Here is a 21,846-nt window from a genome sequence, read left to right as displayed (position 1 = left end):
ATGGGGTTGGATGGGTGAGGCAGAAGGCGATTAAAATTAAGTTCCTTGATTGGACAGTCACTTATAGAGTCCCCTCTGGGTGCCAGGCACTGTCCTAGTGAGGCTGACTGCGTTCGAATCCTGGCCTGTCACTTGCCAGCTGTTTACCTCGGGGAAGTGATTTGACCTCTCTCTGCCTTGATTTCTTTTCTGTAAAATGAGGATCCTAATAACATCTAAGAAGATTGTGGTAAAGGGAATCCCCTGGTGGTCCAGTGGGTAAGACTCTGCGCTCCCAATGCAGGCAGCCCGGGTTCACTCCCTAGTCGGGGAACTAAGTCCCACATGCATGCCGCAACTAAGAGTTCGCATGCCGCAACGAAGATCCTGCATGCTGCAACTAAGATCTGGCACAGCCTAAATAAATAAATAAACATTAAAAAAAAAAAGAAGATTGTGGTAAGGATTAAATGAGTTGATATATGTAAAACCTTGGATCTGGGTGTTTGGGACTGGGTTCTGAAGCTGAGTACTTGGACTTGAGTATTTGGGGCTGAGTGCTTGGGCCTGCTTCTTGAAGTAACCAAGCCCCATTTCTTTACTGGCCTTATATAAAAAATTGAAACAGGATGATATTGCTAGCACAGTGGTTCCCACACTTGCCTGTCTGCACATTAGAATCACCCAGAGATTTTTTTTTAACTTCCAAAGCCCAAGGCTACACCCCAGACCAGTTAAATCACAATCTCTGTGGGTGAGACACAGGTATCTGTATGTTTTGAAGCCCCCAGATAATTCCCAGCTGCAGATAAGTTTGGGAACCACTGTGGTAGAGAGAAACAAGGAGGCTGCTTTAAAGTAGTGGTCAGGGAGGGCTTCTCCGAGTAGGTGACATTTGAGCGGAGACCCCAGAGTGAAGAAGGAACTGTCATTGGAAGGTCAAGGGGAAGGCCTTTGTCTAGCCTCAGTTCCTGCATGCCTGGAGGTGCCTTTGGGCCTGCTTCTTTGAGTAACCAAGGCGCCATTTGTTTACTGGTCTTGTACAAATGAACTGCCCCTAACCTGACTCTCCTCTTTGTGGCTTCACAGCACATGGGAAAGGTGTGACCCTGCCTGTCTGCACTGTCTGCTTCATGGAGACCCCAAAGGGAAAGGAAATAGAAGGCTGCCCTGGGTCGCTTCATAGGGTCTTCCTAGGGCCTTCCTCTCCCCCTGAGCCAGGAAGCCCGTGCTCCCTAATCTTCTGCCCCTCCCTCACAGCCATCTGCTTAAAGGAAGTGGCTCTTCAGTTCTTCACAGGAAGCCACAGGCCTCCTCTACCTCAGCTCCCTCCGGCTACTGCTGACCCAGGCCCTCTGCTGGCTCAGGTCCCCTTCAAGTCTGGGTCCAGGGATACCCTCTTCCTGGCATCACCATCTGCTGCCCAGACAAGAAATGTTTGTGTGGAGTGCTCCTCTCATTGCCTTTAAATCCCTGTGGCTCAGGTCTGGAAGCACAGGCTGGAAGTGAGACCTGATTGCAGAGGGACCTGAATGCTGTGCTCAGGAGATCCCAGCATTGCAGGACTGAGGGCCTGGAAGAAGAGGAAGAGGCAGGCCCTGCAGGGATCCTGAGGGTTGACCACTCCTGTGAGCTTCAGGAGCTCCTGCTGCAGCAGGCGCAGGGCCTGAATCTTTTTGGTCTCTAACATCTATGGGGGGCCTGGCCCCAGGGAGGGCTGTTGATCTCGGTGGAGCTGCTGGAGGATGATTCAGGCTGAGGATTCCAGGCTGGGGCTGTATTGCCACCTGGTGGCCACATCCATGCATAGAGCAATGGAATTGTGGGAGGCTTGCCTGCAGAGGGAGTGAGTGGACTTTCAAGGGTCTGGGGGCCAGGGAGGCCCTTAAAGAATAAAAGAAATCTCTAGATAAAGGGATTTTTATCAAAGAGCAAGACACCTCTAACTTGAGCACTTTGGAAAGACATTCTAGGTCTAGAGGAGAGTCCAACACTTCCCTTCCTCTGTTTTATAGACTAGGACACTGAGGTCCAGAGAGAAATGATGATGTCAGAGGACCTCAACGCTGTTTTCCATCAAGTAAGCCACACAGATGGGATCTATTTTTGGGCTTGTCTTAGGGTGTGGTCCCAGAGTGAGGAACTGCCCTGCTAATTTCTAGCCACCCTCATTTGTGACCAAACAGGCATCTCTCAGCACCATCACCCACCTTAGTCACCAAAGTTGGCACCACAAGGTGGCTTTTGGTAGCTTCCAAAAATAAAATCTCAGAGGACTGGGACCTGACAGGACCCAGGGGATTCAGAAGTCTGTGCTTCAGGCTCAGCAGTTTTGGAGCAGGAAGCGCTCGGAGACTCTGATGTCCAACCCCCCTGGTTTTGAAAATGAGGAAGCTGGGACTCAGAGAGGGCAAGTAACCTGCCTGAGTGCCCCCCACTCCCCCGCCTGGAGCTGGGCCAGGACTCACCGTTGTGTCTTTCTGAAGGCCATTGTCAAGGAGAAGTCCAAAGGTGATTAGCATGTCCCGACTTGTTGCACTAGTGAATTCTGGTTTGTATTCGTCATTCTGTCTCATACTTTGTAGACAAGATGATTGTGGTCCGTGAAAGTTGACAAGGGCCAGGATGGGTGAAAGGAGATGGGGGCGAGGAGGTGGTGACAGGGAGGGAGAAAGGGGGTCATGGATGCTTTGGGGGGCTCCTAGTTTGTACGCTATGGGCTCCAAGGACATAGGAACTGGGTCTCTTCCACTGCAGTGTCCTTAACACCTGGCACAGTGCCTGACACAGAGTGAGTGCCCAGCAAACCTCTGCAGAATGAAAGCAAAGATTTATCCTGCACAGGCCCAAAGGGATCGTGTGGTAGGCAGAGGATCTCCTTAAAGACGAGTCATTGCCAGTGTCATTCAGCTTGAGAAATGCTGAGGCCTCAGATCTAAAATGGGGGCAGAGCTGTCCATTTCTCTGTGGCCTTGACACTGTTCAAGGCAATATGATGTCTAAGGAGGGTGTTTGCCCCTGGGGCAGGCTGCCCACCCTTAGGAGGAAGGAAGAACAGGGGCTGTGAGCCCCAGAAAGTAAACCCTGACTCCAAAGTGAGATTATCTAATTCTTGGCTGTTATTTGTCTATTTCCTCTTTGCTTTATGCAAGTCCTTAATCATAATAATAACGGACATTTACTGAGTGCTTACTGTGTGCCAGCATCATGTTAAACTCTTTCTGTTCATTATTTCATCTAATCTCATAAAATCCCCACGAGGTAGATGCTATTATCATTCTCAGTTTACAGGGGAGGAAACTGAGGCACAGAGAAGTGAAGGAAGTTGTGCCAGGGCATGCAGGTAGGAGATGGCAGGGCAGGTTTGAACCCAGGTCTGTGGGACTCCAGAGGGACATCCCTAACCACTCTACTCCACTGCTTTATTGAAAACCCAGCCTCCTCTGTGCTAGAGAATATTGAATAAAAGGTTAGGGGCCTGTGTTTACTTGACCACAGTGTTAAAGGGGGTTGAGGTCCCCTCCCTGAGGCCTGCATGGCAGTGACAGCGGGTATTATCAAGGGCTCCCCAGGGAAAGAACAAGTGGTCCAGTCCCTCCTTCCCGTGAAAGTTGGGAAAGGTAAAGGGACAGGCAGATGGGCAGAGACTAACCTCAGGTTCAATTCTACCCACAAATATTGAGCACCTACTGCGTGCCAGGCACTGGGGAGGAGAGATGAATTAGATGCAGTGCCCGCCGTGAAGGGGCTGAGGGATACACGTTTCTGTCTCTGGGATATCAACTCTACAGACAAACTGGGGTGCAGTTACCAGGCCTGGGAGAGTGTGATGCTTGAGACCCCGTCCCCTCCTGGGCAGCAGTCCACTCCATCTTCCCCTCGGTGAATGGCCCGAACCAGGCAGGACTCAGCTGAGGCTCAGTGGTGATTATCAGGGCAGGGGGCTCAGCTCAGCTTCGGCTCTTGGACACAAGCTGTGAAGCCAGTGTTTGAGGTGCAGATGGTGCCTCCGCCACCTGTGTCCCCTCTTCCACAAACACTGCTTCTCTGGGGGCCTGGGGCAAGCCAGCTGAGGCAAACCATTGCCACCTGTAGGGGTGGCGCTGGACCTGGGGATGGGAGCAAGCACAAAAGAGCCTCTTACCCACCTCCATACATTTGTGATCGAAGAAGAAATTCTGGATTAGAAGTGGGGCTGGGTGGGGGAGGCCTGAGGACAGCTGGCCTGGCCCTTTAGTGACCAGCTTTTGTAGTTCACACATGGCCACTTCCCAGGGGTGCAGATCTCTCTAGAAGGCTGGTCTGGCATCGAGGCTGGTGCACCCACTCAGACCAGAACCACAGCACGATTGGTGCTTGAACCAGCCCTAGCTCTACTACCAAACAATTTCCAGGGCCTCTTTGCCCTCCCCCTGCCTAGGTCCTGGCACTCTGGTTCACTGAACAGGCCTCCCAAACCTCAGATCATCCCAAGGGCTTGGCCTTCCCTTCCCCCTCAGAAGGCGTGTAGGCTCCAGATGAAAACTGCCTACCCTGTCCCCAGAGTTTTCTGAGGGAAGGGAGGCCTTGTTGACCCTCCAAAAGCTGCTGTTACACCGTTTCCCCAAGACAAATGTCTGGTCTTCTATCCTCCACCTGAGGGAGACCACTCTAGCACTTCTTTGGAGAATGGAGATCTGGCTTCTCCATCTCTGCCCAATCAGGGAAGTAGCTGGAAACTTCTCTCACCGAAAACAGAAAGAATCTGCCTCCCCAGGCACCCTGAGAAATAGAGCCTGAGCATTCAGGCTGTGACAGGAGTAGCAGCTCTGCTGGGAAGGAGTCCTGGAGGAGAAGATGTCTGAGCTGGGTTATGAGCTTCAGAAGGACATTCTAGGCAGAGAGAACAGAATACGCCAAGGCTCAGAGGCAAAATCAGCTAGTTTTGCTCCAGGAGCTGTGATGGCCTTTGGGGGAAATGCGGGTGGGGTGTGTGGATGAGGCAGACCAGAGCCAGATCTTGTTGGGCTTCTCATAGCAAGCACGACTCATAGCAGGACAGAGTGTTTTCAGAGAGACGTTTATTCTGTTTTTTTACCTAGGTCATTGCCAAGTGTGAAAGAGGAACCTCTGGACTGCAGCTGGAAAAGGAAGACAAGGAGGAAGGAGGGGGATCCAGGGAGCTGGTAGCTACTCCTCATCCGCTCTCTCCTTCCCTCTGCTTTCGATTTGCTTGTGGACAGTATAGCCCAGAAGGGCCCCAATCTTGGCCATGAGGGCACTGCCACCGCTAGCCCCTGTAAAGCAAATACAGTTGGTGAGAGGACAACCATCTTATAGCACAGGACTGTTTCTAGCCTTGCCCACACCCTTCACCTCTCACTGCTGGGGTGCAGCCTGGTCTGTGTCTTCCTCTCTGCCCCCTCTGAGAAGGGCTGTGTCCTTTTGGGCTGGTTCTTTGGGCTTTTGCCATCCAGAACTGAGGGAAGATGGAGGGTTCAGAAAGGCAGAGGGGCAGTTTGTTAGGGGTGGTTTTTCTGTAGGATTTTGGACGCCTCGGAGGGGGAGAGAAAAAAAAAAGAAAGAAAGGGCTGGATGAAAGAGAGAGAGAGAGAGAGAGAGGTGAAAGCACGTTTTTAGAAGCACCATTCTGTGCTCTGTATCCATCCCCTTCATGATGTTCAAGAAATGCAAGACCAGGGATAGTATGAGGTTGAATTGGGTCGCTTCACCACATTTCTTTGCCACTCTGTTTCTCTGAGATTGAGGAGATTCATAAAATGTTAAATTGAGGATGTTTATCCTGGTTAACGCATGGGGAAACTGAGACTTGTGACTTGGCCAAAGAGTTAGTGAAGGCTCTGGCCATAGAGTCTGAAAGCCAGAAGGCAGACTGACTGGGTTTGAATCCTGGCCGTGGTGCTACCCATATGGCAGAATTTGAGTAAATTCCTTAATCCCTGGTGCCTCAGTTTCCCCATTGAGTGGTGGGGATTAGAAGAAGCCCCACCTAGTAGAGCTGAGTTAGCCCGTGAAAAGGGCTCAGGACAGAAAAGAGGGCAACCTGGCCCGGCCCGCGCTCACCCAGGCTCTGCAGTGTGGCCACCAGCCCCCCGGCGGGCACTCCGCCCCCGTTCGCCACGGCCGACCAGCTCATCAGCGAGGCAGCCACCGAGTTGGCGGCGATGCCTGCGCTCGTGAAGCCCAGCGCGGGCAGCGCCATGGCCATGAGCCCTGGAGGAAGAGGAAGCAGTGAGGGACGCCAGCCGCAGGGCCCGCCCCACCTTCCGGGGCTCCCCGCCCTCCAGACCCACCTCCTCCGACGGCCATGTAGGTCAGCGTGCCCCAGAACCCGGAGTCACTGTCCTCTGAGCGTCTTTCGCCTGGAAGGAGGGTGGACAATGCCTAGTGGGGAGCAGGGTCCCCTACTCTGTGCCTGATGCTCCTGACCACCCCCGGCGGTGGGGCCACCGTCCTCCCATTTCGGAGAGCCTCCGTGAAGGGAAGAGAATTTTCCCAGCGCGCTCTGCCTGGTGCAGAACTGGCATGAACTCATTTCGGGAGAATGGAAGAATTGACAGAGCAGGGATTCGAATCTGGGACTCTAGCTACGGGGACCCCGCGCTGTCCATCGGAATAGCTTCTCTCGTTCAGAGGCACGCCTGGGTCTCGAAACCAGGGATCCTGAAACCCTCCGCTTCTCTATCCCAGAGTCCTCAGGTGCCCCAAGATCCTTACCTGTCTCCTCGCAGCCGCAGGTGTAGAGTAGCAGGTAGCACAAGACGAGCGATACCGCCTTCTGCCACACGGTGGCACAGCGCAAGGCTTTGTCGCCGTACTTGGGACGGGGGAGAGGGAAGAGACGGTCCCTAGAGCTCTATTGGAGCCACTCCCGCTCTGTTGTATTCCCTTTCGATTCGAGGATGAGCCCACAAAGAGCAGCGAGATGCTCTGGACTGAGCCCAGGACCCCTCTAAGGAGCCGCAGGCTTTCCGTTTCCTCACAGCACCAGCGGCGCTGATGTTCCTGCCACACCGGTGGTTATGAGAATTACAGGATGGAATCCTCTCTGGTACAGTGCCTGGCATGCACTGCGCACTCAGCGGAAGTCAGCTAGTATCATTACTGTGGTTTTGGTTTCTGGCTTTGTCTGGGTTTGTCTTAAGCAGGATACCTGGGACTTCTTTGAGCCTGTTTCCTTATCCCTAAGGTGGGCCTATTAATAAAGCCTATTTCGGAGGGTGGCTGTGAGTTTTGCAACTGTTCACCACGATATCCCTAGCATTTAGAACAGTGCCTGTCACACAGAATTTTCGAAACGATGGTTGTTGCTAGATTTATTCTCCCAATGCATTGAATAGTTACAGGCCCCAAACACTGGCTTCACATCAACTTCCTTTCTCACAGAGAAAGCAGAGAGGGGTAAAGGAGCTTGCCCAGGGTCACACAAGAAATTGTGCAGCCTAGACACACACTCAAGACTGCAGAATCCATGGGCTTCCCTGGTGGCGCAGTGGTTGAGAGTCCGCCTGCCGATGCGGGGGACACGGGTTCGTGCCCCGGTCCGGGAGGATCCCACGTGCCGCGGAGCGGCTGGGCCCGTGAGCCATGGCCGCTGAGCCTGCGCGTCCGGAGCCTGTGCTCCGCGACGGGAGAGGCCACAGCAGTGAGAGGCCCGCGTACCACAAAAAAAAAAAAAAAGACTGCAGAATCCAAAACCTATGCTCTTTCCATTACACAGCAAAATAGAAACACACTTCCCTTCCCCCACCACAACTCACCTCTAATGTGAACTTTGTCCGCTCAATGCATTTTCCTCGAATTGAAAACAAAGAAAAAACCCAAACAACTTCCCCTGTACTGAGCACTTTATGGCACAGGGTTATTTATACCCATAGCAACCCCATGAAGTAGGTACCATTGTTCTAAACCACACGTTATAGATAAGGAAACTGAAGCTCAGAAAAGTAATAATCCCAAGCCTGCTAAACTAGGGAGTAGCAGTCAGGATTTAAAGCCACAATTGACTTCATCTGTCCTCAAAGATAAACTCACTGTCACATTAGATTCTGCAATAAAGGGGTTTCAGAAATCGTCCAGTCCTTTGGGCAGGTAAAGTAGCTTGATTCTCATTTTACAGATGAGGAACTAAAGCCCAAGGAGGTGAAGTGGCAGGGTTAAGGCCAGAGACTGCTGACATGGCACCTATAAGCTAAGTCTCATGACTCTTGGGGTTTTGCAACCCAACCCCCTAAAAGCCCACCAACACATCCCCTCAGACCATTCTGAGTCCAGGGCACTCAGGGGTGTAGACTCCCTGAGGAATGGGCATCCCGGCTCTCATAGCATGAGCCTCACGGGCAGGCAGCCTGGCAGAGGTTGGCAGCTTGACACCCACATCTCACAGCTTCTGGGTTTACCTTGGAGGAGAGCAGAGAAGGAAGCTTCCTGCCTGTAGCCTGCTGACAGAGGGAACAGCAGTGAGGTAACAGCTCTTATGCTGGTTTTTTATAGCCCTTTCAGATTGGCCCCAGGTGGCCAACCCCTGTCAGAGTTTCCAGTTTTGGTTTCTCGAGCTCTGCAGCAACTTTTCTCTTTCCCTCCAGCTCTGCTCAGTGACAACATCTCTGCTGAGCTGCCTACTGGCCAAAAAGTGTAATTCAAGTCGGAGACTTTCCGAATAGCTAAAGAGTATTCAAAGCAGGTCAAACTAGAGTGAGATCCACAGCCCTACTGGGCTTAGTGAAGCCCGATCACCAGCTCCTCCTGGGGCAGAAGGTCTTTCACAGTTTAATTCAATTAATAATAATGCCTACCACTTATTGAGCACTTGCAGCATACAAGGGCCAGGAAAGATATCCAATCCCACAACAGTCTTGTGAAGTACTAGAACTGTTTATAATCCTATTTTGCAGAAGAGGAGATTAAAACTTGTGGAACTGAAATCACTCCATTCCATTGTTCTCTCAGGCTGGCTGCTTCTGGGTGATGGGCATATGGTAAGACCAGTGAAGCCCATGCTCATGAGGCCATTGTCACATATCCTTTGCCATAAAATGAGTCTTCTCGCTCTGGGTAATGGATTGAGCATTCTTTCAACCTTTGGATGGAGATGCTTGCAGAACTAGAAATGCAAACCATATTTGGAGTACATAATTCCAGTAAGGAGGAATCATTGCTTTCTGCAAGGTGGAAGGGGGTTGATATAATTGACCTGCCCAGGGCGGGGCTGGCTGCCCTCGCTGACCAATGTTTCTATGCTGCTGCCTGCTGCTGGCTGGTTGACTAATTGTTGGCCGTTGTCAGGTCAGCCTCGATGAAAGGGAGCCCAAGTTGTTGGGTCCATTCATAGCCTCCATCCTTGCCACTATGGCCACCCTTTTATGGGTCTTTTGCAAAGCAACAGGATGGCTAACTTTAGAGGCTGGCTGACATCCACAAGATGGGACATTTGGCCATCTGGCTGGAGAGCCTCGATGGTCTCTGGTGAGCATTAATGTGAGACACAAGATCTGCATACTTTGCACCCACTCCGATAAGTTCATCTCTATGCCCCTTACCCATACCTGCTTGTCTCTGAAATTCTGCTCTTTCTCTTTCAATGCCCTTGACCAACTAGCCAAGCCATTTGCCATTTATTAGGAATTAGTGTATATCTGTGCTTCAGTCATATCTTCCTCCATACAAAAGGAAGGACAAAGTATATTGCTTGGAGTTTTGACCCCAGGGAGTTTACTGCCATCCTTCAGGGCTACCCCCACTTGGGGTTGTAACAGAGTGGTCCATTTCCAGCTTGTGTGTATACTGACTTGTGTGTAAATTGGCTTCTACTCCCTTCCTCCTTTATCAATTTGCTATAGGGAAACCTCCATGAGGCCATAAGTATGAATTAAAGCCGAGGTGTCAGATCAACAGAGTTAGATGCCATGGGAGTCTGAGCTGCCTGTTCATTTGATTTACTCATGCAGCCCTGAATGTACCACTTCCATCATATTGGATTGCTGCTGTGCCCGTCTGATAACATCTAGCTTTAGACATACAGCCACCTGACATCTGGTGGTCACATGCTCAGTCACTACTGGGGCCCAGTGACACATCAGAACCTTTTTGTTCAAATGGACCATGGTTATTATGGCCTTACTCCAGAATCCTAGGGGTCCTCACTGCAACTGTCCTATTTGAGCTTTCAAAGACTCCCCACAGAAACTTTATCCACCACAGATTCCTCCAGCAACATTGTATCTGCAGGATCATATAATCCAAAGTGGCCACATTGCCTGTTTTATGATCTGAACCTGCTATGCAGCCCGGTGTTGGTCTGGGCACCATTCAGAATTGGCAGCTTTCCAGGTCACCTAATAAAGGGTTGGAGAAGTAGCTCTAAGCGTGTCTCTTCTGTCTCCAAAATCTAAAGAGGCCCACCAAAAACTGTGCATTTTTCCAAGAGATATGTGAGGTGAGATAACTTGTTCTGGCATGCCCCAAACCACTGAACCCCTAAAAATATTCCCAGTGTGGCAGGACCGTGAATCTTCATGCAATTTATCTTCCACTCTCTGGCAAATATGGTGCTTACCATTTCCTGTTCATGTCCAATGAGCATGATGTCATCAATATAGTGGACCAATCTGATGTTCTGTGGGATGTCAAGGTGATCAAGTTCCCTGAAGACTATAGATAACAGAGAGCTGGAAAGTTATCAAAGCCCTGAGGGGAGAGAGTGAAGATGCTGTCACTGTCATATTGTGATGTAAAGGCAAACTAACCACCTTTGATCATCTCTTCTCTTGGGTATTGAAAAGAAAGCATTTGCTAAATCAATAACCACACACAAGTGCTCGAGATTGTGCTGATATGTTCCAGTAAAGATACCACAGCCAGGAGAACAGCTCTGATTGGGGCTATCACAAGGTTAAGTTCACAGTGATCTATCCATCGTCCACCTGATCCATCTGTTTTCCTGGAGGCCAGACAGGTGAATTGAATGGGGAATCCAAGCTCAGCCAAAGTATTAGATCAGAAATAATACTGCACAAATCAGCTGTAAGGCAGTGTAATGGTTAATTTTACGTGTTAACTTGGCTAGGCCACAGTACCCAGATATTTGGTCAAACGCTACTCTAGATGTTGCTGTGAGGTAGTTTTTACATGAGATTTATATTTAAATCAGTATACTTTGAGTAAAGCAGATTACCTTCCATAATGTGGGTGAGCCTCATTCAGTCAGTTAAAAGCCTTAAGAGCAAACAAACCTGACTCCCCCTTGGAAGAGGGAATTCTGCCTGCAGTCCGCTGTCCAGCTCAAGCTGTAACATCAATTCTTCCCTGGGTCGCCAAGTGGCCCGCCTACCCTGCAGATTGTGCACTTGCCGGCCTCCACCATTGCATGAGCTAATTCCTTAAAATAAATCACTCCCTTACTGTATATGTACACATCCTATTGGTTCTGTTTCTTTGGAGAACTCTGACTAATACAGGGAGTTTCAGGAGCTTCTGTTTGGCTTTTCCTATCATTATAGCCTTTACTCTGCAGATCGTGGAATCAATGAAAGGATTCTGTCAGCTTCTTTGGGACCCATTGGACTTAGGCTAAACTCCATCTATATCACCTGCCCTCCTTTACTCCCTGCTCTAGCCAGAGAACTCTGTTTTGTGTCAATTCAGACTCCATTTCTTTAACAATCTTTCAATATTCTGAATATTGTCCTTTTTCCAATGCACAATTATCCCAGTAAATGACAGCAGATTCCTTTGGGGAAGGATTGGAGGAATATTTACTATATATAATTATGGTATCACTGTAGAGTTGTTTCTTTAGGGGGGATGGCCTCTGCTGTAGCCAAGGGGTTCTAGCTCTGTGAACTTAGATCTAGAATCTAGATGAGGGACTGTGGTTATCCATTGTAGCAGCTGATGTCAGTCGTCTGCTTACCAGCTCCTGATTTTTTAAAAAATATGAAAATAGAGGATCACCCAGTCAGCTGTCCATCCATCCCATCCCCATAACAACTTGCCATAGATTCCTGCAGATCGAGGCATCCTCATTGTCGCTCTGGCCTCACTGCCCTTGACAGTAATTATATTCACCTGGTCTTGGATGCCACCTCTGCCATTCTGGAATCCCAACATTAGTATTGATACTAGGGATCCCAATTCCATGGCAGCACCTCTTACTCTTAATCCTAGGGTACCCAAAACAGTCACCACTGAGCTACTCAGAAGTGCTCGTGTCCCCTTTATCAGTGAGTTCTTTTTTGACTTAGCACAGAGGGTGTCGTGTGGGCCCTCCTAGAGAACATGGGTGCTGAGTTCTTAGCTCTTACTTTCCCACCTCCCTGAACTTTCTGACCTCTTCTTAGTACTCTACCAAGGAAGTTCTAGCATCTTGACCTCATTTATTATAGGTCATCATCCTGCTTTAAGGAACCATCCTTGCAAACTATTAAGATCATATTTCAATCATCTATTGCTGAATAACAAACCACCCAAAACTTAAAGCCTTAACACAACAGCAATTTATTATTTCTCACAATTCTGCAGCCTGGGTTAGGCTCAACTGGGTGTTCGTACGCTTCATGTATTGTTTGTAGGTGTTGCAGGAGGTACAATGTCCAGGATGTCCCTTTCACTTACATAAATGACAGCTCAGCTGGGATGGACGGAACATCTGGGGCTGGTCAGGTGTCTCTCTTTCTCAGCATGGTGTCTCTTCACAGTGTAAGGGTGTCCGTGTGGTTGGATTTCTTACATGGTGGCTGGCATCCAAGAGGGAGGAAATGGAAGTTGCCAGTCTTCTCAAAGGCCAGGTCTGGCACTGGAACAGTGTCACTTCTACCATATTCTGTTGGTTATGGCAAGTCGTAGGCCAGTCCAAATTCAAGGAAAGGAGGAAAATAGACTCCAACTTCTGATGTGAGGAGTGGCATGTACATAGATGGAGAGAAGGAATTGATGGTGACCCTCTTTGGAAACTACCAGAGACCAGCTCAGGCATCCTTGCAAGCATATTAAAGCCTGACTTACTCAAGTGTGGTCCATGACGATGTATTCCCCATTAGCCAATCTTATATTCTGCCATGCCTGCCTCCTCACTGCCATGTCTAAAACTCCCAAGATCACTCCCACATATATTAGCCAGGCCTTTCGATTCCTTTGATGTGTAGCTTATTTTTCCTGGGTCAGGACTTAAATCTCCCCACTTAGGATTTGCTAGGAACTGACCCCAGTTATTTGAGTGTGTGATGGGAGTGACATTTGTATTAAGGAGAACAAATATCTTATGAAGGACCTGCTTCATGTGAGATTATTGTATAGTCTCAAGGAAGTGAGAAACTGTTATTCCTTAGCAAGAGGGCAGGGGCTGCTTCTGCCACGCAGGAGAACTTATGAGATAAAGATTCTTAGGTTTGTCTACCCTGATGTCCCTAGCCCAGGTCTCAGGATCCTACTCTTTCCCTATCAGGGCCTTGACTATGACATAGGAGATCTACTGACACTGTACATTTAGAGACCTTTGCAACTCTGCCACTTATAATGTGATTGGCTGTGATTTTTTTTTCTGCATAGCCTTCCCTTCACCACAAGTGAAAGCTTTACTAATTGTGATGCCAGCTGAAGGGCAAAGTTATTATCACTCCATCTACTACCAACAATGAGATCCCTATTGCTTTCACACGGGTGAGAAATTCAACTACAAAATCACACCCCGGAGGTCTGTTTTCTAGGACCTCTTCTGGTACTAAATGTCAACCTATGTTCCTTAGGAAATGGAGCCTGAATCAAAGGTTGTACACTGATGCTTTCTTGGGTGTTGCAATCCCAAGGAAGCAAAAGTGAGGGGGAGAACAGAAGTGAGACAGAGAAAGAAGGAAAGAAATATAAGCTCTTACATTACTTAGCTGGCCAGAGCCCCACAGAAATCAAGGCCAGTTGCTCAGTCACATGGGATCTCCTCAAAGAGGTCACATGGAACCACTATGTCTTGGAATAGTCCATAGTAAGGAAGAAGAGTGAGGAATTTATCTGTCATCAATTTTTCATTGTCTAGTCTCACGGTTGCCAACAGGGTCTTAACAGTCTGCCCTTTGGAACCGTGTTAACTCCTTCCACTGGGCTGTTGCTGGGGAAGCCAGAGCCTTCATAATCCCAGTTGGGTCAGACATGAGTGCCAAAGCTTCTGGTGTTCCTCCTGTAGCAGGCTTAATTGAGTTCATGCCAAAGACTAGCTCTTGCCTCCTGATGATGCTGAGGCAGCCAGTAACGTTTGGCAATGAGGCAAGGATGTTGACTGCTGAGAGACATCTAAACTGAATCTGCTACAATTAAAGGGAAGACTTTGGCATTTACTTAGAATGAGATGGGAAGCTATTGGAGAGATTTAAGCAGAGGAGTGACATGTCTGAAAAGCTTTCACAGGATCACTCTGGCTTCCCAGGAGGGCAGGGACAGAAGCAAGGGGACCAGTTAGGAGTCAGTTGCAATAATCCAGATGTATCCATCAGGGTTCCATCAGAGAAGCAGAACCATTAAGAGTGGTAAGAATAAGGGATTTATTATACATATTTGATTACATGCAATTATGGGTGCTGGTTACACAGTTTATGTACAGCTGTTGTTTGTGCTTCTGATGTTGGGTTAGGAGTCAGCAGGGAAGTCCTAAATGATGGGTGTCCTGAAAGACGGACATGAAGTGGTGGAGGGCAAGGTCAAGCTGGCACCCATGAAGATGAACTGGAATCTATGAGGACAAACTAGACCTCCACCCCCGCATTTCTCTCTCCCCACCTCTAAGCCTCCAATTTTGATGATGACTGGCAAGAGAAGCTGGTGCCTTTCTTCAACACACACCTACCCTGGAGCTGGAGAAGCTGAAGGCAGAGATTGGGGCGGGGAGGGGGTGCTGGAGGAGCTATGGCCCAGCTGCTGCCCTACACTGACAAGGGGAGCCAACAGATCAGTGAAAACATGCATGAACTGCAGCAGCACTTGACCCTGTACTAGCCTTCCAAGCGTAAGAATGTCTACAGCTTCACGTCCACCTCCTAAATCCTGCCTAAATCTCCCTCTGTGGCCAATTCTCATCCAAAACTATACAAGAAAAGGAACTCTGGGAAACATAGCTGCAGCTTGGTTGAGTTGACATAATACAAAGCCCACCACACCAGATGAGAAATTGAAATGGCTTGGACCAGAGTATTGGCAACAGGGGTGTAAGAAATGCTTGAATTCTGGAAGTATCCTGACTATCCCTCACTATCTGAATCTATGTGGTTTCTGAGCTTGGATGGTGAGCTCTGATGTGAGAGTGGTCATGTCACCTTGAGTTTGATGAGGGAGAAGCAAACAGGCCCACCACTCACTTCTACGGGGCCTGGGACAATGACATAAATGGATGCTCGCCTACCAGGTGTCTAAATATTTAAAAACTCTAAATCAAGACAAAAACCTATTATTTAAGGTATATTCTATCTTCATACCTTAACAAATATAGCTTCATAACAACAAAATGAAAAATATATATGGAAACCTATGGTTTTTATATGACTGAAAGTCTATTAAAATGACTGAATATTAGTACATACCTGGGTGTTCTATTGGTGGACTGGAAATACTTGGATGAGGAGTACGAAAATATGTACACAATTAATAAATTATGTATTTATTCCATATAAGAAAGAAAAAAAAAAAAGGAGGCTGACCTGGCACTCGGAGCTAGGTCATGTTATTGAACATAAATGACCACACAGAATACCAGTCTCAGACAAGATTACTCTGACACCATGATAAAATGAGGCAAAACAAGGCCACTTTATATTTTGTCTAAACATAGACAACAAGTCAAAATATCAAACAACCCCACCTCAGCTAAAATGAGTGACTTCTACTTCTTACCAATTCGTTTTACCCTTGGGCTAGTCTCTTCCTTCTATAGATCAAACTTACATCCCCAATCATAGCATTGTCCTTGCTTTCTATCTTTTTTGAAAAAAATATTTATTTATTTATTTGGCTGTGCCAGTTCTTAGTTGCAGCATGTGGGATCTTAGTTGTGGCATGTGGAATCTTTAGTTGCGGATTGTGAACTCTTAGTTGTGGCATGCAGCATCTAGTTCCCTGACCAGGGATGGAACCTGGGCCCCCTGCATTGGGAGTGCAGCATCCTAGCCACTGGACCACCAGGGAAGTCCCTGCCCTTGCTTCTGACATCCAATCTAGAGCAATCCCTCACTTTCTTAGACCTTCCCCCAAGTCACTCAACCCTAGCCCAGATCCTATAATAGGTTCTTCCTAACACCCTCTGAGACATCCTGTGATTCCCAGTGATGTGTATTCTCCCTCACTGCTGGGAGTTATAAATCCAATTCTTTTAACTACAGGTGTGTTTCTGCTGGTCTTTGGCTGAAGGGTATTGACACACCTACAATGTATTTTTCTTGATTTTGTTTCAGCAAAATTACTAATATTTTTTCATAATTAAAAATTTCACATAATTTGTGTTCTCTTGACAGCACTGGAAAACTATGACCTGTGGGCCAAACCAGACCTTTTGCCTGTTTTTGTAAATAAAGTTTTATTGGAACACAGCCACATTAATTCATTTATGTATTGTCTATGGCTGCTTTCATGCTACAATGGCAGAGTAGTTACGACAGAGAATGCAATGACCAACAAAGCCTAAAATATTTAGTATCTCTCCCTTTACAGAAGAGTTTACCAACCTCTGATTTAAAGAATTAAAATTAAAATGTAATTGTTTTCAGAATACACAAAATTTGAATATATTTTCATCAAAAGATTAACTAAAAAATTAAAAATTAAAATTTTATTACATATTTTAAAATTAAAAAAATTACTTCAAAAGATTTAAATCATATATTACAAATAAGAAAGCAAGCTATACATATTAATATAACATTTTAAATCAAAATTTGAAGCTGATATATTTTGTTTTGGTAAATTTTATCAAATCTTATTTTTTTTAAATAAAATTTTCTACCATTTTAGTATTCAATATCTATCTAAATGCTAATAGAAAGAATTTGTACTATGCTTCACATATAATCTAGCGCTATACATACCCAGGTGAGTAATAATTGTTTAATTGGAAAACATCCCTTTGCTGCCATGTGCAGCTGTTTTGAATGTTGAGGTAATTTATGAGTACGTCTCATTTGGAATTGAAACTGGACGAGAAGCAAGAAAATGGATATTGGGCACTACTGGCAAATGATGCTTTGTCATGCAAGGATTTATAACTACATTCATGCTATCGGAGAGGAAGGATTTGCCAGATCAAACAGTTTGTTGTTTCTATTACCTAAGCTCTTCCATCTCTCAATCTTCCCCAGACACTGAAGCCGTGTCTGTCCCTGATGTTGGCAGCGACGCAACCTGTAAACTTTTACAGCAATCAACACAGTCAACTTTTGTTTTGAGGACATAGGGCAAGAGATTTTAGAAGCATTCCCCAGGGCCTGAATGGTGCTAGTCCTAGAGCGGATGTTTATGATTACGAGCTGTGCTGTGCCAGTGCTGAGCTTCAGATCCTGAGAGTCAGAGGCACTTGTGTGTTCTTTATTTGATGTGTGTTTGTGATAGGCAGGGTCCCCTAAAACACAGGGCCTAGGTGGAAGGCTGGTTGTAGTAGTAAGGGCTCAGATACTGAAGGACTTTTCAAAATATCTATCTGTGTCTTTTTGGTTTCTGAGTTTGGATAACAGGAGTTCAACTAGTGAGGGATACCTAGCCTTTACTGACCATCCAGATGTGAGATATGAGAGAAAGAGAGGAATAAAGGATGAAACCAAGATTTTTGGCCCAAACAACTGGATAAATGGAACTGTTGTTAACTGAAAGGGGGAGGACTCCAGGACTTTTTCTGCCAGTTCAACTCTACATGAACTAGCCTCAATCATGCAGACAGTGGAAGGAATCTGGGTGCCTGGATGACAACAGAGAGCATAGCCACCAGATGACTTGAATGTTAGTCCGTAGACCGTGATTGTCTTAGTCAGTTCAGGCTGCTATAGCAGAAGACCATAGACTGGGTGGCTAATCAACAACAGAAATTTATTTCTTACAGTTCTCTAGGCTGTGAAGTCCAAGAGCATGGTGCTGGCAGATTCAGTGTCTGATGAAGACACCTGTTTCCTGGTTCCTGTCTTCTGTGTCCTCACATGGTGGAGGGAGAAAGGGAGCTCTCTAGGGCCTCTTTTGTAAGGGCACTAATCCCATCTGTGAGGGCTTAGCCCTCTTGACCTAATCACCTCTCAAAGGCTCCACCTCCAAATACTATCACACTCAAGATTAGGTTTCAACATATGAATTTTGGGAGGACATATTCCTCCTTCTCCTGTATCACTAATTTCCCCTTTACTGTCATAACCCCCATTTGAGAGAAAGAGATCAAACTTCCCTTGACCCCCAGGCTCCCCTTCAATTATTATCCTGTTTTTGTTTTCCACTTTTTCTAAATGCTTCTCTATACTCCCTGACTCCACTGCCTTACCTCTCATTCTCTCTCTTTCTCCTCTTCTCCCCCCATTCTGTCTTTAACCCATCCCAAGCAGGCTTTTCTTCCTGCCAACCCAGTGAAACTGGTCATGTCAGGCTCACCAAACACCCTTTACCACAGGTGATCACTTCTTTCTTGAAGCCATTTCTTCACTTGGCTTCTGAGACTCAAAAGTCTCCTGGTTTTCTTTCTTCCTAACTAGTTGTACCTTCTCAGTCTCATTTGCTTATTACCACCCTCTCCTTCCTTCATCCCATCGTCAGTTCCCAATCTATTGTTTGGAGCTCCAGGCCTGTCTTTGGAATTCTTTCTTCACTCTTCCCAGATGATCTCACGGCTTTTGAAACCATCTACATGTTCATGACTTCCAAGTTACACTTGCAGCCCTCGCTGATACTCTACACCCCAGGTCTGTATCTCTAACTGCCTATTCATCTTATAATCATCTCAAAATTATCAGGCCAAAATGGAAGTTTTGATTTTCCCTTCCAAATTAGCACCTCCACGACTCCTCCCATCTCAGTAAATGCCATCACTTTTTACCCAGTTGCTCAAGCCAAAAACATAGGACACACATCTTTCATTCCTCTCTATTGTTCACACCAATGTCCAATCCCTTGGCTGGCCATTTAAGTTCTAGTCTCGAAACTTATCCCATCTTCATGATCTTGGATTTGGTAATAGTTTCTTAAGTGTCACAACAAAAGCATGGGCAACAAAAGAAAAAAATAGACAAACTGGATCGCACCAAAATTCAAAACTTTTATGCATAAAAAGACATTATCTTGTTACTCAGCCATAAAAAAGAACGAAATAATGCCATTTGCAGCAACATGGATGGACCTAGAGATTATCATATTAAGTAAGTCAGACAAAGGCAAATATCATATGATATCACTTATATGTAGAATCTAAAAAAATGATACAAATATATTTCTGTTTACAAAACAGAAATAGACTCACAGACACAGAAAACAAACTTATGGTTACCAAAGGGGAAATGGGGGGAGGGATAAATCAGGAGTTTGGGATTAACATATACACACTACTATATATAAAATAAACAATGACTTACTGTATAGCACAGGGAACTATACTCAATATCTTGTAATAACTTATAATGGAAAAGAATCTGAAAAAGAATATACATATATACATATATATTATATATGTATAACTGGATCACTTTGCTGTACACTTGAAACTAACACAACATTGTAAATTAACAATACTTCGATTAAAAAAATTTTTTTAAAAAGACACTATCCAGAGAGTGAGAAAAAAACCCCACAGAATGGGAGAAAATATTTGTAAATTACACATCTGATAAGGGGTTAATATACAGAATATATAAAGAACTACTACATGTTAACAACAAAAACCAAACAATCCAGTTTAAAACTGGGCAAAGGATTTGAACAGACATTTCTCCAAAGAAGATGTACAAATGACCAATAAGCACATGCAAAGATGCCCATCATTAATCATTAGGGAAATACGAATCAAAGCCACAATGAGAAGACCTCTTCAGACCCACTAGAATGACTATTATAAAGAAAAATAATAGGAAATAAGTGTTGGCAAGGATGCGGAGAAGCTGGAACACTTATTCATTGCTAGTGGGAATGTACAATGGTGTAGCTATTGTGGAAAACAATTGGAGGTTCCTCAAAAAGTTAAACATAGAATTGCCATATGATCCAGTAATTCCACTCCTAGGTTTGTATCGCAAATAACTGAAAGCGAGGACTCGAACAGATACTTGAACATTGATATTCATATCAGCATTATTCACAGTAGTCAAAAGTTGGACAAAACCCAAATGTCCAACAATAGATGAAAGGATAAACAAAATGTGATATATACATACAATGGAATATTATTCAGCCATTGAAAGGAATGAGGTTCTGACACATTCTTCAATATGGATGAACCTTGAAAATAAGCCAGACACAAAGGGACAAATTTGTAAGATTTCACTTATTTGAGATATCTTGAATAGGCAAATTCATGCAGACAGGGGTTAGAATAAAGGTTACTGGGGCTGGAGGGAGGGGGAATTGGGGAGTTATTGCTTAATGGGCACAGAGTTTCTGTTTGGGATGATGAAAATGTTCTGGATATAAATATATAGATGGGTGGATATAAATAGTGATAGTTGCATAACACTGTGAATATATTTAATGCCACTGAATTATAGATCTAAAACTGGTTAAACTGGCAAATTATATATATTTTTCCACAATGAAAGAAAAAAAACTTATCCCAAATCTGGCCACCTTTCACCATCTCTACCTTTTTCTCCTGAGTCCCAGGCATCATCACCTCCGGTCATCTAACTGGTCTCCCTGCTGCCATTCTCATCTCAGATCAGCCAGAGTGATCTTTTAAAATGTAAATCAGATCGCACACTCTGCAGTTCAAAACCTTCCAATGACTTCGCTTAACCCTCGAACAACAACCAAACTTCTTATCATGGCCCATAAACCCTGGAGGATTTGGCTGCTGGTGCCTCTCTAACCTATCTCCTACCATTCTCCCTTTCACTGGTCTTATTGTTACTCAGACATGCCCAGCGCTTCTAGCCTCAGGCCATTTGCACTTACTGCCCCCTTCCTCTGGAATTCTTTCCCCCAGATCTTCACATGCTTGACACCTTCACTTCATTTAGGTGTCTGCTCATGTGCCACCTCCTCAGGGAAGCCTTCTTGACCTTTCTACCTAAAATAGAGCCGTTCCCATCATTCTCTGTCCCTTTCCCCCACTTTATTTTTTATCTGAGCATTTAGCATCACTTGAAATTATGTTATACGTTTGTTTACTCGTATTATAGCCTGTCTCTCCCCTCTCTGGAATGGAAGCTTCACGAGAGCAGGGACTTTGTCATATTCGTTGCTGTCCTTCCAAGGCCTAGTACTAGATACTAGATGTGCAATTCATGTTTACTGGATAAATAATATAGAAATTAAATTCAGTTATATGTCAATTATATCTCAATAAAGCTGGGGAAATAATTAACTTTTTAAAAAATTAATTAATTTATTTTTGGCTGCATTGTGTCTTCGATGCTGCACGTGGGCTTTCCCTAGTTGCGGTGAGTGGGAGCTACTCTTTGTTGAGGTGCGCGGGCTTCTCATTGTGGTGGCTTCTCTTGTTGTGGAGCACCGGCTCTAGGTGTGCGGGCTTCAGTAGTTGTGGCGCGCGGGCTCAGTAGTTGTGGCTCACGGGCTCTAGAGCGCAGGCTCAGTAGTTGTGGTGCATGGGCTTAGTTACTCCGCGGAATGTGGGATCTTCCCGGACCGGGGCACGAACCCGTGTCCCCTGCATCGGCAGGCGGACTCCCAACCACTGTGCCACCAGGGAAGCCCAGGGAT

General features: G+C 46.2%; 1 protein-coding gene across 1 annotated transcript; it reads right to left on the bottom strand.

Annotated features, from left to right (window-relative positions):
* Positions 1 to 5,045: 5,045 nt before the first annotated feature.
* Positions 5,046 to 10,561, bottom strand: IFI6 (interferon alpha inducible protein 6). Its single transcript, XM_028488045.2, has 5 exons — positions 10,535 to 10,561; positions 6,697 to 6,835; positions 6,273 to 6,341; positions 6,043 to 6,192; positions 5,046 to 5,255 (listed from the first exon to the last, which is right to left on the bottom strand). The coding sequence occupies exons 1-5, from the start codon at positions 10,559 to 10,561 to the stop codon at positions 5,149 to 5,151; spliced, it is 492 nt and encodes a 163-aa protein (XP_028343846.1). The 3' UTR covers positions 5,046 to 5,148.
* Between the last annotated feature and the right edge of the window lie 11,285 nt (positions 10,562 to 21,846).

This window comes from Physeter macrocephalus, chromosome 3, assembly GCF_002837175.3.
Source record: "Physeter macrocephalus isolate SW-GA chromosome 3, ASM283717v5, whole genome shotgun sequence".
Lineage (NCBI taxonomy): Eukaryota > Metazoa > Chordata > Mammalia > Artiodactyla > Physeteridae > Physeter > Physeter macrocephalus.
The sequence above is the reverse complement of the archived record's forward strand: the minus strand, read 5'-3'. Positions and strand labels throughout refer to the sequence as shown.

Excerpts from the sequence above, each read along its gene's own strand:
- IFI6 (XM_028488045.2), bottom strand. The coding sequence starts at position 10,561 with ATGCTCATTGGACATGAACAGGAAATG. Across the intron at positions 6,836-10,534 it reads TTGGACATGAACAGGAAATG|AGCTCTAGGGACCGTCTCTT; the intron begins GTAAGCACCATA and ends TGGCTCCAATAG. Across the intron at positions 6,342-6,696 it reads CTGCGGCTGCGAGGAGACAG|GCGAAAGACGCTCAGAGGAC; the intron begins GTAAGGATCTTG and ends CCCTCCTTCCAG.